General features: G+C 41.0%; 1 protein-coding gene across 3 annotated transcripts; it reads right to left on the reverse strand.

Moving 5' to 3' along the window:
- Window positions 1-322: 322 nt before the first annotated feature.
- Window positions 323-18,748, reverse strand: pigm (phosphatidylinositol glycan anchor biosynthesis, class M). Of its 3 annotated transcripts, none has more exons than XM_078539420.1 (5): window positions 18,308-18,748; window positions 11,767-12,350; window positions 7,592-7,850; window positions 5,643-5,744; window positions 323-1,771 (listed from the first exon to the last, which is right to left on the reverse strand). In XM_078539420.1, the coding sequence occupies exons 1-5, from the start codon at window positions 18,470-18,472 to the stop codon at window positions 1,604-1,606; spliced, it is 1,278 nt and encodes a 425-aa protein (XP_078395546.1). In that variant the 5' UTR covers window positions 18,473-18,748; the 3' UTR covers window positions 323-1,603. The 3 variants fall into 3 exon arrangements, with proteins under 3 accessions (XP_078395546.1, XP_078395548.1, XP_078395547.1); XM_078539422.1 differs by having other exon boundaries at window positions 18,321-18,452; XM_078539421.1 differs by lacking the exon at window positions 5,643-5,744 and having other exon boundaries at window positions 18,308-18,660.
- Between the last annotated feature and the right edge of the window lie 132 nt (window positions 18,749-18,880).

Raw genomic sequence — 18,880 nt, forward strand, 5'->3', positions numbered from 1 at the left:
ACGTTAAAAGTTTCCAAATTATTTTCTCTCTAGCCTTGTTTTGCACATAGCAGGTCTATCTTCAAGGACACTTTTGGAGCACAAAATAGGCTCAAGTTCAACACTTACGTCACTGAATTTATCTTCACATTGAGCTGTTCTCACCTTCAATCGCTATTTGTGTAGAATACATGCACTTTGCATCAAATCCAGCCATTAACACATCAAGTTTTTAAGGTATACTTCAGGATGTGTTTTGCAATAAGAAAATACATTCTAATAACTTTAATGATGTAAGAAGGGTTTTATCCTAGAAAAAACACAATTTGAATAAAAATATATATTTTTAAGATTTTCACTTCATTCAATAAATGTCCCTCAAGCCAAATTTAAGATTGCAGACAGGTGTAGGGTTCTTATTTCACCATCACAAGAATAAACACCTTAATATTAACATAAAAGCAAAATACTGCAGCTGGTGGAAATCTTGAAATAAGTGAGTGTTAAGGTTTCAGCTCAATGACCCTCATCAGCATTTGATGGTTCAAACAAACATTTAATTTGCTTAAACATTATCCAAATAAAAAATCTGAAATTATACATGATAATAGAAAATACATCTGTTCCCAATTTCCTTAGGGCCTGGGTAAAGTTGAAGCACATGAAGAGCTCCTGCCCCAAGATAGATCTGCAGGGATTTCACTGGGATGGGTTATTTTGACCATTCCCAATCAAAGAGATGGTGTTAGCTGCCTCAATTCCTGCTGTGTCTCATGCATTGAACAAATTGAATACTGATAACTCGGTATCACAATAGTGGAAGAGAGGTTCGAAGGAGTGTCCAGGCTCAGACTGTGGCCTACAATACTCCATGAAGGAATTTTAACCAGAGTGAAATCGTCTCTCAACTTTTTGCTCCAGCTATCAGACTTTTTAGCTTCTGCAAATAGCTGGCCAATTCTGCATTCTCCAAGTCCCTTCACTTAGTGGATGACAATACTGATAGTCACACACTCGCAAAATGTAAACTGGCTGAGCCCTAGGTGTATTTTGGGGCCCATGCTTTTACCTGATCAAGAAAACTTATTTAGACAATGAAGAAGTTATCCAGTGACTTGTTAAACAGTAGATTGAGACACTTTACAGATTACAGACCACCTGCTTTTAAAAGATATACTATGGTAAATCTTCATGTTTAGGGTCTATGATAATCTTTGACCTGGAAGCAGTACTTTAAGGAACATTTGCAATTTCTTTGGCATCTGTTACTGGCTTTAAAGAATTTTTGAAAAGGACTGAGTTTGCATCAAGCATGATAAGAGTTACACAAAACCAATTTAAGATTATCAGACTTGCAATGTGGCTCACTTTTGCTTGCCAGAAGCTACATAGATGTGTGTGCAGGGACCCATCCTCTGCAGGCAAAAAAAAAATCCAGGCATTGCCCCTTTGTTGAATTAAACAAAAGTTTGGGGGACGATAGTTCCATGGTGCATTCTCCTTGGTAACATCTCAACCAAGCAAAGTTGACTTGCCCCATGGATTTCGTAAAAGGTCAGAATCTTTTTTATGTCCAATCCGGGTAGTAAACAGCACCATCCTGAGTGGAGAAGCATTTCTGCTGTTATTCTGTCTTTGTTTTTGATTGCAATTCCCTTTTCTTGTAGTTTGAGATCAATACCAACAGAATGAAGCAGTTGATGGAAAGAAATACCAACCCAGCCATCCAGATGAGCAGAAATGTGTTCTGTCCTTCAAACTCCAGGTAATATGCAGGGGTGAGCCATAATCCCTTGATTGACAAACAAAAATAAAAATCAGAGAATTTCAGTACCAGATCCAAAGAAATGTGACTTAATACAAACTATAAGCTTATTAGAGCAATACATTGCAGAACCTACCCGGGAACAGGCTATTTTAGATCTAGTAATGTGTAATGAGGTAGCATTAATAAGAGATCTCGTAGTTAAGGATCCTCTAGGGGGTAGTGAGCACAACATGGTAGAATTTCAAATTCAGTTCGAGGGCGAGCAACTCGGATCTCAAACCAGTGTCCTCAATTTAAATAATAGAGGTATGAAGAAAGAGTCCAAAGCGGGTTAGGAAAATAGACTATGCGGAAGGTCAGTGCATGAGCAGTGGCAGGTATATAAGCAGATATTTTGTAACGCTCAGCAAAAATTTATCCTGGTCAAAAATAAGGACTCAATAAGAAGTATGAACCACCCGTGGTTAACAAAGGCAGACAAAGAGAGTATCCAATCAAAAACTAAGGCATACAAAGCGGCAAAAACTAGTGGTAGGCCAGAGGATTGGGAATTTTTTTTTTAGGAACCAGCAGCAGATGACGAAATAGATAATAAAGAGGGAGAACATTGATTATGAAAGTAAATTGGCAAGAAATATAAAAACAAACAGCAAGAGCTTCTATGGGTATAAAAAAAGAGTAGCTAAAATGAGCATGGGACCCTTGGAGGATGTGACTGGAGAATTGATAACGGGAAACAGGGAACTGGCAGATAATTTGAACCAATATTTTGCATCAGTCTTCACAGTGGAGGACACTATAAACATTCCAAAGACATCAGATAAGCAAGGAGCTAATGGGAGGAAAGATTTTATAACTGTCTCTATCACCAGGGACAAAGTATTTGACAAACTAATGGGACTAAATGCAGAAAAGTCATCAGGACCTGACGGACTGCATCCAAGGGTTTTAAAGAAGGTGGCTGCAGAGATAGTGGAGGCATTGGTCAAAATATTCCACAACTCACTGGATTCCGGGAGGGTCCCAGCAGATTGGAAAACCGCTAATGTGGCGCTCCTGTTCAAGAAGGGAGGGAGACAAAAAGCAAGAAACTATATACCAGTCGGCCTAACATCTGTTGTTGGGAACATTGCTAGAGTCCATTATTAAGTAAGAAATAGCAGGACGTTTAGAAAAGCTTAATGCAATCAAACAGAGTCAACATGGTTTTGTGAAAGGGAAATCATGTTTGACAAATTTGCTAGAGTTCTTTAAGGATATAACAAGCAGAGTTGATAAAGGGGAACTGGTAGCTGTCTTGCATTTGGATTTCCAGAAGGCATTTGATAAGGTGCCACATAAAAGGTTATTGCACAAAATAGGAGCTCCTGGTATTGGGGGTAACGTATTAGCATGGATTGAAGATTGTTTAACACACATAAGACAGCATCGGGATTAATGGGTCTTTTTCAAGTTGGAAAGACGTAACTAGTGGAGTGCCACAAGGATCAGTCCTAGGGCCTCAATTATTTACTATCTATATTAAATGACTGGAGGAGGGGGCAGAGCGTAATGTATCCAAATTTGCTGGTGATACAAAAGTAGGCAGGAAGGCATGTTGTGATGAGGACATAAGGAATCTGCAAGGGGATGTAGATAGGTTGAGTGATTGGGCAAAAACTTCGCAGATGGAGTTTAATGTAGGGAAGTGTGAGGTCATGCACTTTGGTAGAAAAAATCAAAAGGCAGACTATTTAAATGGAGAGAGAGTCCAAAGAAGTGCAGCACAAAGGGATTTGGGTATTCTTGTGCATGAAACACAAAAAGTTAGCATGCAGGTACAACAAGCAATTATGGCCTGTATTGCTAGGAGGTCGGAGTTTAAAAATAGGGAAGTCTTGTTACAACCGTATAGAGTGTTGGTGAGGCCGCATCTGGAGTACTGTGTAGAGTTTTGGTCCCCCGTATTTAAGAAAGGATATACTGGCATTGGAGGCAGTTTAAAAGAGATTCGCTAGGCTGATTCCTGGGATGAAGGGGTTGACTTATCAAGAACAACTAAGCAGGTTAGGCCTTTATTCATTACAGTTTAGAAGAATGAGGGGTGATCTTATTGAAATGTACAGGATTCTGAGGGGGCTTGACAGGGTAGATGTTGAGAAGATGTTTCCACTAGTGGGAGAATCCCAAACTAGGGGACATAGTTAGAGAATGAGGGGACACTCATTTAAAACTGAGGCGTGAAGGAATTTTTTCTCAGAGGGTAGTGAATGTCTAGAATTCTGTACTACAGAGACTTGTGGAGGCTAGATCACAAAGTATTTAAAGAGGAGGTGGATAGATTTTTGAAATATCGGGGAGTTGAAGGTTATGAGGAGCTGGCACAAAAGAGTTGAGGCCTAGGGCAGATCAGCCATGATCTTAGAGTGGCAAGGCAGGTTTGAGGGGCTGAATGGCATACTCCTGCTCCTATTTCTTATGTTATTAACAGCTGATGAAGTTAACACTCCCTTTTCCAAAACCATATTATTCCCCCTGCATCAGACATTAGGGAGATTAGGCAGATAACTGGCTCCACCATTCTGAAACTGCCAATCCAAAGATGAATTTCCCACTACTTTCCTATTTCATTCTGGTGGAAAGCAGTCTTTGGTCAGCCCTTCGCTCCTCCCCTTCCACTTCCCCCAAGTAACAAATTTCAGACAAGAAACACAGGATGTGAGGGGATCATCATATACCATTGCTCACTGGTAGTCCAGCACACCTAATTCACATACTCAAAAGCAAATTTCAAAGAGGTTGTTCAATCCTATACTAACAACTATGAAGAGACAGACGTTCTGCCTGTCACATAAATGAGTAATGTGATATGAATTTCAGTGCCGGTATGATGCTAGGTATGTAGGCTGTACATACTAGCGGATTGTATCAAATTGCATGTCCCTTAGGCTGTTCATAACAGGTACTGACTGTACTCAACCAGCCTGTGCTTGAAAAATTCAAAATAGTTTCCCAACAATAGATATGATTCCACAATTGGACATTTGCTAAACAATCCTCAGTGTGCTAAGAATTATGTTGACAACCAATTTAGGACTCTCAATCGGGCTCGCAGTGTGGCGCATTTACACACGCTAGAAGCTACACAATGCACAACCCTGCTCTTTGCAGAAAGAACATATACACACATTGTGCCGGTTTCAATTGAACAAAATAGGATACAACCATTTTCTGGTTCATTTTCCAGGGCAATGCCTTGAGTAGAGTCAACCTGCCTGGTTTGAATTTAAACAAAGTTTGGCAGTTAACTGCCAGTTATCAGTTAACTGATGCATTCTCCATGGTAATGCCTCTACCAGACTCCACTTACTAACCAATCAGCACTCTCTTCTCAGAGTATAAATTGTTGTTCCTTTTACATTTGGTATTCTTGCGAATGTCCTGATGAGTGCAAGATGAAAAGCTTTGACGTGTCTTTTTTCCAGCAATAAGTTCTATACTAACAAATGACTGAAGTATTTCTCAACCTTTGGAGGCCAACCACTTGGTGAATAACCATGTATTACCAAATAATTAAAGGTAGAAGACAAGCTTTTTGCTGATAAAGAAAATAAACTAGGATTTTGACAGCAGAATGGGGAAGGTAGGCAAAGCTATGGTGATGAAATAGCCAGCAGATTCACGATCAAAACTCTGCCTATGCAACAGTGTGGTCACTTGGAGGAGTTGCACAAGAGCAACCCAGCAACAATCTTCCACTCCACAGAGCTTCCAGTACTGCAGAGTTTTAATTGCCTGCAAATTCATGTCAAAAACTTACCAAATACACCAGATACAGGATTCTATAGATAAATTTGTGGTGTTTTACGTGATAGCAGCATTAAGACAGCAACTAGAGTAAAGCAACAGTACTAACCTGACCAATGAACCACAAAGATAGCAGCACCATGCCTCTTTTCCAGGTAAGCGTCAGATATGGAAGAACCACTGGTAGCAGACACAAATACCACAGGAAGTACTAAAATTGTAAACATATGACCCGTAAGTGCTTTTAACACATTCAATGTACTTTTCACTAATTCTCTCCTCTCTTCCTACGTATGACTATGAAAATTTACACATTTCAGCATATGGAGACAGAGTGGAGGGAGACAGCTGGGGGTAGAGGGTGGGCCAAGATAAAGGGAGAGACAAAGAAAGATTGAGCAATTAACCTATAGTCTTGAACAGATATGGAGGTAAGGAAAGTCACTAGTGGAGGAGAATTTTGGAAGCCATAAGAACATGTTTCTCAAATTACTGATCTTCTGTATCCCTAAGTATTGTTTTTGCAAGAAAACCTCTAATTTGCATGATTCACCACACTGTTTACGCTTTCTCCCTAGAGAGTCTATTCCATGGATTTACCACTCACTCACTGAATAACAGGCGCAATTTTACTGTGGGCTTTGGGACCAGACATTGAGACCAAAAGAGGATCCCAAAATTCACTTGCTGGCAATGGGGCCAGCTCAGCAATTTTATCAGCGGCGACTCCCCTGTCCAACTGAGGTAGGGTTGCCAACTACAGTTAAATGTAATTCTGGAGGATTCATCACAAATTTCCCTACACTCAAGCACTTAGCTGGCCAACACATCCATCCTCTTGACAGACTGCCTTCCTATGCCAATTGGAAAGCACAGAGGCTGATTTGCCCAATTGGATGATGCTTGACTTTCAGCCAAACAGCCCTTTACCACCCCCCCGCCCCCATTTCAATATTTTTTATATCTGGTAAAGAGAAATGTCCAATGAAAAAAATAAGCAAACTTTTTTAACGTCTCTACATTTCTCCAGGGTTGTACACAGCTGTGCCCTGGACATTGACCTTCAATTCCTGGAGACTCTAGGCCAATCCTGGAGGACTGGCAACCGTAAATGGAGGATGACGGGCAGGCTCCCGATGATGCTGGGCTAATCATAGGGAGAGATAGGTGCTGCTGAGGAAGCTCAGGTGCCTCAAAATGGAGGCACACCGGAGAGGTAAGTGTAGTTTAAAATTCTGCATGGCAAAGGGCAATTGGAGGGGACGATGTGTTGGGGCTGGCATTCCTGCCCACAGCCCCCTCTTTGGGCCATGAATCATTTAATTCTGATAATCCCACAAGCTGCCTCCGTGAAGCTGGCGACCTCCCCACAGCATGGTGGGGGGCGGTTGCAGGGGGAGAAAAGGGGTCACCCTATTGCTTGCAAAACGCCAGCGGCCCCATTAAAAAGAACTGATCTGCACCCCTGCCTGCCACTAGGAAACTTCCCCAGGAGCAGAGTTGTACTGGACAAGCCCCTGCTATTTTGCCTGTCTTGCATCCACTCCCACCTCTTGAAGGCAGGCAAGATTCAGCCCAATGTTTCCAGATTCACCACCTTCAACACCTCTTTGTCCTTTTGTCTATGACATCTTTTGGCTATCTCCACCTATCACTGGCCCTCTATCCAGCTCTACTTGTCCCACCCTCCCTTAAACCAGCTTATATTTCACCTCTCTTCTATTTTTACTTAGCTCTGTTGAAGAGTCATACGGACTTGAAATGTTAACTGTGTTCCTCTCCGCAGATGCTGCCAGACCTGCTGAGTTTTTCCAGGTATTTTTATTTTTGTTTCCAGATTAGTATTGAATTTACCTTCTACAGATGCAGGCTGTCCCCTCTGGTTCTAGACAAGGTGATATAGTTTGTATTCTATATCATCTGGTCCCTTTGGAACTCCAAAAGCAGAATTATTCAGTCTGTTTTATCCAATTTTCTAAAATGGTAATTTTCCAGGGGAAAAAAGTGGAATGCATGTATCTGTTAGAAAGTCCAAAAAGGGAACTTCTTCAGACTCACCTGTGAAGTGCACACTTTGTTGAAAGTGACAAAAATAGCAGTGTGCAGGAAGCAGCAAAAGGTCAGGTCTTTGTGATAAGCAAAAGACGTGATGAAGAGCAGCAGGAACTGTGGGAGGAAAGCAGCTAGTGCCAAAGCAGAGCTCCACTCACTCTCTGCAGTCAAATACAACATGTAGAAATAGGGGGAAAAGTTGTGGCGAATGTCTTTTCGTGTTAAGTGGTAAAGGTACGTGTGCTCCAGAAATTCCCAGCCATAACTGGATAAAAAAAAAACACGAGAACTGTAAACAAAGACTGTAGATGTTATAATCACTTTGTAACAATGTTATTTTTCCATGGTTGGCAATTTTACTGTGCTTTTGAAAATTAAGTAACAATGAAGATTTGAGAAAGGCAGACATTATACTCGTCCCAAATTTTAAAAATCAAATCCAATATGCAGAACATTGGAGGCAGTAAGCAGAGGACTATGATAGACTCTAGGTTTGAGTTCCCACCCATGATTTCCCACATAGTGAAGTTTTCTATTGAGCCTTGGCATTGTGTTGAATTGTTACATCAAAGCCAGACATATCTGAATTGAGGTAAACATACTGGAGAGTCAGTCACTCTTTATTACTGCTGGATGACAGTGTTGACAGAGGGGAGAAACAAAATCTCCAGCCTGCCCTCCTGGCTGAGGAAGGTTTGCAGTGCAGTGAGCTAGAGAGAAAAAAAATCAAAATGGAGGCTTGCACATCAACAGTCCATATTGTATAGGCACAGCTTAAAGCAATGTCTAAGAATATCGAAAATCAGTTCTTATTAGCTAGTTAAAAACTGCATGCAGGCAATAAAACTGGCACTGCTCTTTAGTGCATTAGTAATACTAGCCAAGTGGACCACATTATGCTCTTCAACTGCCCCAAAAATCAGTTGCTGGATGATTTCTAACTCTTCCACCTTTACTTTTCAGACACTTAGACCTCATTTCTTGAGTTCTCTGTATGAAGGTAGGTCCTTAGTAATTATTCAAACCATGGCAAAGTGCCATGATTTATTTTTAATATAATGGGTAGGGCAAGGAGGCAGGCCCCAAGCTACCTCAGCTGACACAGGGATTGAACCTCATGCTGTTGACATTAACCTGATCCACATTGAATGGGCAACTGCTCCTTCAGAACTGACAGTTTGCCTTGTTAGGAAGGACTTAAAGGTTTCCAACCAGACCCAAGATATCGGACTCCATGCAAGTGTCATGGAGGCAGCATTTCATAGAATTATACAGAATATAATTTGTGGCCATTCAGCCCATCATGTTTATACCAGTTCTTTGAAGAGGCTAACCCACCAGTTCCACTCCGACTTTCTCCCTACAGCCCTGTTAATTTTTCCCTTAATTCTTCCTCCATCACTCATTCCAGATCATAACAATTCACTGTGCAAAAATAGTTCTCATCTGGTTCTTTTGCCAATTATCTTAAAATCGGTGTCCTTTGGTTACTCTGACTCCTGCCAGTGGAAACAGTTTCTCCTTATTTATTCTATCATAACCACTCATGGTTTTGAAAACCTTTATTAAATCACTCCTTAACTTTCTCTGCTCTAAGAATAATCCCAGCTTCTGCAGTCTCTCCACATAATCGAAGCCCCACATACCTGGTACCATTCCCTTAAATACCCTTTGCACCAAGGCCTTGAAATCATTCCTTACGTTTGGTGCCAAGAATTGGTCACAATACTCCAGCTGAGGCCAAACCAGTGATATAAAAGTTTTGCATAACTTCCTTGCTTTTACACTTAATGGCTCTATTTATAAAACCAAGGAACCCTATCAACTTGTTTTGCCAACTTCAAAAGATTTGTGGATGTGACCCTCCAGGTCTTTGTTCTTGTACCCTTTAAATAGTAACATTTAATTTATATTGTCTCTCTTCATTCTTCCTTTCAAAATAGATCACTTCACATTTGTGTTAAAATTTCACCTGCCATTTGCCTGGCCGTTTCACCAGTCTGTCCATCTCCTCCTAAAGTCTGCTGTAGATAGGTCTGGGTAGTCAGATTTCATCTTAAAATCACTTTTAATACTGTATTTACTGTAATAAGTAACATGGTCAAGAAGCCATTTTAACACTAACATGTGGTTTTTGCAGCCATTTCACATTCTGTACTTTGTATTTTGTATTAACCACATGTATTGATTTTGTATCAAGTGGAAGCCAGTCATGATACAGATGATCATAAGATAATGAACCTTGATTAAGTTATTAAAAACAAAAAACTACTGCGGATGCTGGAAATCCAAAACAAAAACAGAATTACCTGGAAAAACTCAGCAGGTCTGGCAGCATCGGTGGAGAAGAAAAGAGTCGACGTTTCGAAACGTCGACTCTTTTCTTCTCCACCGATGCTGCCAGACCTGCTGAGTTGATTAAGTTATTAGTGAATTGATGTAATTAATACTGTATAAACTTGAATGTTTCTAGAAAATGCAGATATAGCAGAAATTGTTTAGAAAATGGAATCTTTCTAAGCTTTTATGAGCTAGGGGACAACCATAGCCTTGGCAGGTCTGGTTTACGAATAAGAATTGCTCACAATCTAATCAAAATTGGCAAAGTAAAGAAGCCATTGTCTTCCATGGATGTCCTTTTGAAACGAGGTGTCAAGGTGTAATCATAGACCAACTAGAGACACACGAGAGGGCAAAAGTGACCAACGCTTCAACAGATTGCACAACTAGCTGAGTTGTAAAAGTTATTGTCCAGAGTTAAGTATACCTTTTCTTTAACACTTTCCAAAATTTAGGATCTAGAGTGTCCTGTTTTTGCTTTGATTTACTGTGGTTCATACAAGACTTAACCAATTAAAGTGAGTTAATTCAAAGCTGATTTGGAAGCAGACTGAAATTTAATAAAGACCTAAAAGCAAATATAACACTGTTGCTATCATTCTGACTGTTTACTACATTTGAGGGTTGTGTCATTTGCAAACTTTGAACTTGTACCCTGTGTATCCAAGAACAGTGGTCCTAATACTGGCCCCTGGGAGACACCATTGTTTTTCAGACTGGAGACAAATATACAATCAATCATTTACCCATCTCCTAATAATTTTGCATCCATGCTGCCACCACCCCTTAAATCCCTTTATTTTCAATTTGCTAACAAATCTATCGTGGTATTTCATGAAAATACCTTTTGACGGTCGATTTGCACAACAGCAACTATATTAACTTTATCAACGCCCTGCCTCATTTTGCTGTAATCATTGGTGTGGTGTGATGTACACAAGAGATTCCTCAAATGGCAGATTTTTATCTATAAATTCAGTGAATCGTTGCAGGCGGTGTGTGGCAACACCACCTAGCCCAATCCTGTCCCTACTCCACAACCAAAAGATGTGTACATAACTATGAGGTTATAACAGCCAGTCTGAGGCTGAGACTTCTGCAGCAAGTAACCCACCTCTCGACTCTCCAAAACCGATCCACCATTTAGAAGGCTCAGGTCAGGAGTGCAATGGAATATTCTCCACTTGGCTAGATGAGTGAAACTTCAACAAGAAGCTCAACACCATCCAAGATAAAGCATCCCATTTGATTGGCATCCCGTCTATCACTTTTAACGGTCACTCCCTCCAACATATTGGCTGCAGTGTATACCATCTAAAAGTGCACAGCTCACTTCTACAGCACCTTCCAAATCCAGCACCTCTACCACCCAGAGGAATGAGAGCAGCAGGTGCAAGGGAACATCACCATCTGCAGGTTCTCCTCCAAGTCATACATTATCCTGACTTGGAACTATATCGCTGTTCATTCACTGTTGCTGGGTCAAAATTCCAGAACTCCCTAACACTCGGTGTACTTATACCACATAGATTACAGCTGTGGAAGGCAGCACACCACTATCTTCAAGGGCAATTATGGATGAGCAAGAAATGCTAGCCTTTTTGGTGACGCTCACATTCCATGAACAAATAAACAAAAGCTCTGCAGGTCTCACTGGACAACATTCAAGAACGGGAAACTCACCTGTTTTTCTCTTTCTCAGCTGCAGTAACCCCTACTGCCTTAACAGAGATTAACCAATCCAGCAGATAGGCAGTCAAATCTGGGACCTTCTTGGTCAGTATATGTCAGTGCATTTACCCATTGAGCCATCGGGTGTCAAGTACTTTAAATTACATTACCTGCAATAGAAAAGTAATCCTAGGCCAAGAAACAGTAGTCCAGCAATACCAACAAATAGCAGCACCTCCTTGTTTAGCAGTCTGACAACCAGCTTCAGGAAAGCTCTTGCATAACTGCAAAAAGCTGTGTCTTTAACGTAGCCTTTACTCAATGTAGTAGGAGTATCATTCTCCTTTGCTTGCTGGTCAGTCTGAAGTGATAAGACTATGGGGACTGCATAGGTCACTGGGTAAATTTTCATATGTACAGAAAGCCCATAAAACAACGCAGCTTTCACAATCTGTCTGCTCTCTAGGTAGTACAAAGTAGCCAGCACCAAAACTGCAATGACAGCTTCTGCATTCCCTCTGCTCGAAACGGTCATTGGCAAAGGGTTGAAAAGCCATAGGCTGCAGTACCAGCTTGCTCTGCGGCTGTCCAGTCCTCGAAGGCATAGGATCTTGTGCATGAGATGAGCAGCAAGGACATCAAACATAATAAAGAGAAATTTCCCATAGAGTTCCGTGAGGTAGATGTTGGGAGTCAGCATCCATGCCAGTAATGGAGTATAACGATAAGTTGCTCTTCTGTATGGAGAAGCTCCCTGAAAAAAAATAATTAAAATAGGAAAACCAATTATTCATTTAATGATCAGTGTTGGCTCTAGGCATAGCTTAGCATATTGGTACAAATAAGTAATTAAAAAATACACTTCAACATAATGCAGTACCATTCTTGCACAAAACTGCTAATTGCTAAAACTGAGATACACAATTTGGTCCCACTTCTCACACAACTAGCGATAGATTCACAACCATCAGTACTTCACCCAGTTTTATATATGTAACATAAAACTGCTTTCCCAAATCCTAAGTTTGAAAAGAAGAAAAATCAATAATTAAACTGGCAAATATTTCTCCATCTCAAGCTTTACTGAGATGTGGTAATGACACTTTGGCAGCCATAAGTATCACATTTTTATAAAGTGCTCACAACACCACTTCAGTCACAATTCAGGGATTTGTTCAAAAGTCTGGCCAAGGAAATCGTATCCAGTTTTTTAAGCAAACAAAATCCAAAAAGCATCACTACCTCTTCGGATTAAGAACAGCTAACGAGCGTAACAGTTAATTAGACCATCATATTATTACATGACTACAGTTTAGCACATCCCTGATAAAATAAAGACATTTGTTATGATAATCATATCTCACATTCTCCTTTTTAAACTTTAGTAGCTTTACACAGACTATTCTTACAAAATTTCTCTTCAACCCATTCTAATACTATTCTAAAATAACACCAACTTTTAAATAGATACTAGCAGAGGTCCACAAAATATTTTCCGTCAAATTAATATCTTAATCGCAACAGTAATTTTTTTAAAAATGCAGGATTTCTGGTAATTCTTTCACTAAAGATTTTAACTATCAAATGTCTCACTCAGGAAAAAGTTACATAAAGCTGTCCATGTGTATAAACAGGCCTAGGAATAACGGAATAACACTATAAATTTTGTTAAGAGTCTGGTCTTATGTCTTGTTTATAGTCGTAGAATATGAAAAATCTAATTTGGGAAAGCTTTTCTCCTGAGTTGAAAAGGCAGGATTACATGTGGTGGGCTCAATACTATGAGGAACAAACACTATTTCCTTGAAATCTGTTATAATTTCAGTGTCATCATCAAAGAATAAGAGCTTCTAATGAACAATCTTGTTCCATGACAAAGCCCTTGCTCAGGTTTCAAGTTTTGCAGCAACATTATAACTGATCCTTCCTTGAATCTAAGTTTGCAGTGGCATGCCCATTGGAGGTGGACTGTTTTGACACCCTGAAGGGTAGAGACCAGTAGTTCTGAAACCTCTTCATCCATGGTCCACTGAGGCAGGGCAAAAGATCCCATTAAAAATATACCAGTCCTCTCCCACACACACACTTTCCCTTGTCACCCGTAAAATACTCAGCAGAATCAATGGGAAGAATGACACTGCTTTTGATGAGACACCAATGAGGTGATGTCTGGTTCCAAGTTGGAGGGCTTCAGTCTCATGTCAGGCCCAATGTTTAGCTGGTACCTCTACCTTGCTTTCAGCCCCACATGTTGAAAATACTATCTCAAAGTTGTATGTTGTAACAGTAACATAAATCTCATTTATAAAACTACATTGTTGTTGCTTGTGTTTATGACAACTCATGCCACTGAAATAGGAGCTGGCCCAGTTGTGCAAGGTCACGTGAGTGGTGGTGTTATAAGACAGCATTTTGAGAAAGCTGAGTTATTTTAAAATCCCAGAGGGAAACTTTAAACAACTGTCAAAACCTATAATTTTAAGTGGTATGTTCGAGATGCGACTCTAAATTCAGGAACCAGACTACTAGTTCTGGAGAGGTTTTATATTAAAATAAATGAAACATTTTATTAATTTACACAACTTAAATATATACAAATGGCTTCAAATTAGTGTCATAACTTTTAACACATTCCCAAACATCTCCATTAAGGCAACAACAACCCATAGAGTTAACCAGACACCAGGCAAAGCATTTTCGCCTTATGAATTCAAAATGTGGTTTCTTTCATTTTGGTTCCTGTGGAGAATGTTGTAGGCTTACAGCTACTTTGATCTTACATTGCCTTTGCCCACGCACACAAAAACTGCTATCCTTATACCTAGGACAGCTCACTGAACGTAAATTCATTAAATCACCAGCCTCTTCTAACAATAAAACCCCTTTCATAGTACCAATTTTTAGTCATATAAACATATTGATTGGTCTCTGATAGCTAGGTGCCAGATTTCACTTGCCTTCTTGAACGTTCTATTCAAAAAAATGCAAATATATTCTACCTCTCTTACATCTCAAAACTAGCAAACAAAGCACTCAGCCTAGCCAGATTAATCAATTAAGACACACCCACAGACTAGACATCTATTTTAAAAAGAAAAATATTTTCCAATACTATTAGATACATTAATAACTTCATGACAGGTGGGGATAGGGATTCTGACCTGTTTTTCTCATGCGACCTCAGCCATGGCATTGCATATCAGTGACTTGCATTTTGAACTTGCTGACGGACCACCTGGAGACCCTCATGGACCACTGGTGATCCACAGACCTTACTTCGAGGACCACTGGTACGGACTATTATCGCTCTCTCATCTATCGAATCAACGCTGATGTATTCTTTTAATTCACCTGATAACTTTTTCTACTCATTTAGTTTTAGCTTTTGAATAGTAAGTTGTATCAAATAATTATCCCCACTATTTTGCCACACTTGACTAATTGCATCATCTCATCCACCCCTCCCAAGCCATCTCTATCCTACTCCTCCTATCAATCCCATCCCTCATGGAAACAATCTCTCCAGCCACGGTAATTGTGGTTGAGCTCCCCTTATGCTTTTATTGTCCACCCATCCTGCTGTTGCCACCAACCATAAGACGACAGAAATGCATCATACACTTCTGTCATCTGTGCAACCCATGTGTGCCAAGCTCCATTCAACAAATAAATCCACCAACAAGCATGCCATTTAAACTGACCAATCAAAACAGTCCGAACAATCTCATTCTGATCATCATAGATTTTGTGTATTTGTGAAGGGGATACACAGAAGATGGCTTCTAGATTCTCAGGAGATGGAAAACAAACATCTGCCAAGCTCAAACTTTTGTAGCATAAAAACACAGGATTATGTCTGTAGTGTCTGTAGCTCACTAAACTTGGGAGACAGGAAATCTATGGTGAAAACATAGGACAATTCAATCACTAAGAATTGAATGTGCAGAGTGCAGTAGCAGCTCAATTAATGCCTTACTTTTATTAATAACATACTTTATTCATAATGCATCACAGTCCAGAATCTGATTAAGCCAAACTATTCAGGTCACTTTGTACCTTAGCTCTTGTGTTTAAAACCAATAGTAAGCTATGGAAACCCTGCAGCAACTGGTATCTCGGTAATTATTCCAGAATTATAATATGGTAACTCATGACAAAAGTCCTTCAGACTTCACAGTATTATTTTGCAGTCTTTGATCTCTATTTGTTATTTTGACAATCTTGGAAACAGAGGCAGATAAACAGTCACTCTCAAAAGACCATTTTGTTCCTCGAACCTTTGAAATGGAGACAAAACACAATTACAACATCCAAATGGAAGACATTCAAATCAATGGTGTTTGGGGGGGGGGTGGGGTGTGTGTGTGTGTGTGCACCTGCTCAGAAGAATCACGACTCATATTTGCCCCATATTCTTAAAGGTCCATTGCGATCTATTTTCCAATTTGTACAAGATCTTAGAATGTGGTAGTGTCGTGACTGTTATTAGGTTAATAATCCAATTTAGAAGTATTGAGTGTAAAGAAAAATCTGGCTATTCACAGCAACACAAGAACTAGGAGTCGATATAGGCTATATGGTCTTTTGAAACTGATCCAGTGCCATTTAATAAGACAGCCATAGAACTGGCAAATGGAGCATAGCATATAGTGTGGTAAAATGTGAAATTGTCCACTTTGGCAGGAATGAAAAAAAATCATTATCTAAGTGGTGAGAGATTGCAGAGCACTGAGATGGGTGTCCTAGTGCATGAATTGCAAAAGGTTAGTATGCAGGTGCTGCAAGTAATTAAGAAAACCAATAGAATGTTATTGTTTATTGCAAGGGGAATCGAATGGGGAGGTTATACAAGGCATTCATAATACCATATCTGGAGTACTGTGTACAGTATTGGTCTCCTTATTTAAGGATGTAAATGTGTTAGAAGCAGTTTAAAGAGGGTTTACTAGACTAATACATGGAATGGGCGGGTTGTCTTAGGAGAGAAGGTTAGTTGGGGTCAGGCTAGGCTTGTATCTGCTGCAGTTTAGAAGAGTAAGAGGTGACTTGATTGAAACATAACATCCTGAGGGGTCTTGACAGGATGGATGTGGAAAAGGTATTCCCTTGTGGGAGAATCTAGTACTAGGGGTCACTGTTTAAAAATAAGGGGTCGCCCATTTAGGACAGAGACAAGGAGAAACTTTATTTTTGAGGGTTTTGAGTCTTTGGAACTATCTTCCTCAAAAGGTGGTGGAAGCAGAATCTTTGAATGTTTTTAAGTCAGAGCTAGATAGATTCTTGATAAGCAAGGGGGTGAAAGGTTATCTGGGGTAGGTGAGAACATGGAGTTGAGGTTACAATCAGATCTGCCCTGATCGTATTAAATGGTGGAGCAGACATGAGGGGCCGAGTAGCCTACTCCTGCTCCTAATTCGTAAGTTCGTATCATGGCTCAACTTCTACATCAATTCCACCTTCCTGCCCTATACCCATAGTCACTTGATTTCGCCTAGTGCCTAAATATTAGTCGGTCCCCTTTCATCAGGGGTGTTCAATCTCTTTAAACATCCATCTCGCCGCCCCCCCCCCCCCCCCCCCCAGGATAGGGTCTGAGAACTCCATTTCTTCCTTCAACAGACACCCACCACCTTCCTCCACCTGGCTGAACTTTTTCTCACACTGAATAACTTCTCCTTCAATTCTCTCACTTCCTGCAAATAAAAAGGTGTTGCTGTGGGTACCTGCATGGGTCCTAGCTTTGCCTGGCTCTTTGCAGGGTACACAGAACTTTCTTTGTTCCAAGCCTGCGCAGGCCTCATCCCACATCTCATTTTCCAGTACATTGATAACTGTATTGGCGTCGTTTCCTGCTCTCTCCCCAAGTTGGAGAATTTCATCAACCACTTCCAATTTCCACCCGGCTCTTGCTTTGAAATGGTTCATCCCCAACTCTTCCCTTTCTTGACTTCTGAGAATATCTCCAGAAATGGAAACAATCAACTAATAGTCGTTTAGTAGTACAGAACTTGAGTATTGCTGAAAAAAAAAAGAGACCTGTCTAAGCTTTTTGTCTTGCACTCGAGAGTGTCTTGATAAGGGGAAAACGGTAATTTACACTGTACGTGAAGAAAGTGCTGATTGGTTGTCAAGTGGTGTTGCCATGGAGAATGCACCACTGATGGTGACCAGGCAGCTTGACCCTGATTAGTCAAGGCATTGCCTGAGGAATGAGTAAGTGAAGGCTGTCACTTATTTTGTTTAGCTGAAACAGGCACAATGTATATACATATTCTGTCTGCAAAGAACAGTGTGTTAATGTGTAGCTTCCAGTACACTGGCTTAAAACCTACATTTTTAACATTTTCCAGTTCTGAAGGACGATGATTCTGTAATTCCTATTTACACATCATCTGGACCCATCACTTGTTCTTCGGACTTATTCCTTTCCAATCACCTTTTGCCTTGCACCATCACCTTGGTCATTAAATCTCTCCTGCCTTCCACCCTCTCACAGATCTTCCCTGTTGTTCTTTTCCCTCCCCTCCGCAATGTATTGGCTTAAAAGCTCGCGACCTTCTTCCAGCGCAGACAGAAGGGTCATCAACCTGAAACAATTCTCCCTGCCACAGTGGCTGCCTAGTCAGTCGAGTAATTTCCAGCATTTTGTTCTTGTTTCACACTCAGCAAAACGGGCCAGTCATTAAACGCCCTGCGCCGAGTCCAGTTTACCTGAGTGACAAACCTGGCGGCGTCTGTGAAGACATGATAATCCACGTCCGTGTACTTAACCAGCATGGAGCGGTCCTGGTGCAGCCCATAAAAAACGAGGCCGAGGCGGAGGCAGAGCGCGGCTGCAAACAGGCCAGAGAGCCTGAGGCTGGCACTCAGGCCCATCGAGAAGGAGGGGCGCCACCTCCCCTTTAACAGCAATAAATTTACATCGGCTCCCTTAAAACGGAGAGAGCTGGGTTTAAAGGGGAGGTCACCCCCGTCAACGTTTGAAAGCGAGACGGTTTAACTTGAGGAGGCGGGTCGGGCCTTTAGCTTCCCGTCGTTTCCCAAGCAGTAAAATGCTCCGGTCCTGGGATGTTATACAAGCAACAGGGAACTGGGATCCACCCAGCACCATCGAAACGCCAACTGGCCCGTGCGAAAGAGCAGCTTCCAGGGACCAATCGCCGAACGTCCCTCTGTCACGTGACAACACGCGGGGCGGGGTTGGAAGAGGTGACGCTGGCGGAGGGGCGGGGCTGGATCAGGTGACGCTGGCGGAAGGAACCGGGCGGGGTTGGATCAGGTGAC

Source organism: Cetorhinus maximus, chromosome 3 (genome assembly GCF_964194155.1).
Source record: "Cetorhinus maximus chromosome 3, sCetMax3.hap1.1, whole genome shotgun sequence".
Classification (NCBI taxonomy): Eukaryota; Metazoa; Chordata; class Chondrichthyes; order Lamniformes; family Cetorhinidae; genus Cetorhinus; species Cetorhinus maximus.

Excerpts from the sequence above, each read along its gene's own strand:
- pigm (XM_078539420.1), bottom strand. The coding sequence starts at position 18,472 with ATGGGCCTGAGTGCCAGCCTCAGGCTCTCTGGCCTGTTTGCAGCCGCG. Across the intron at positions 12,351-18,307 it reads CCGCCAGGTTTGTCACTCAG|GGAGCTTCTCCATACAGAAG; the intron begins GTAAACTGGACT and ends ATTTTTTTTCAG. Across the intron at positions 1,772-5,642 it reads CTTTGTGGTTCATTGGTCAG|GGATTATGGCTCACCCCTGC; the intron begins GTTAGTACTGTT and ends TTGTCAATCAAG.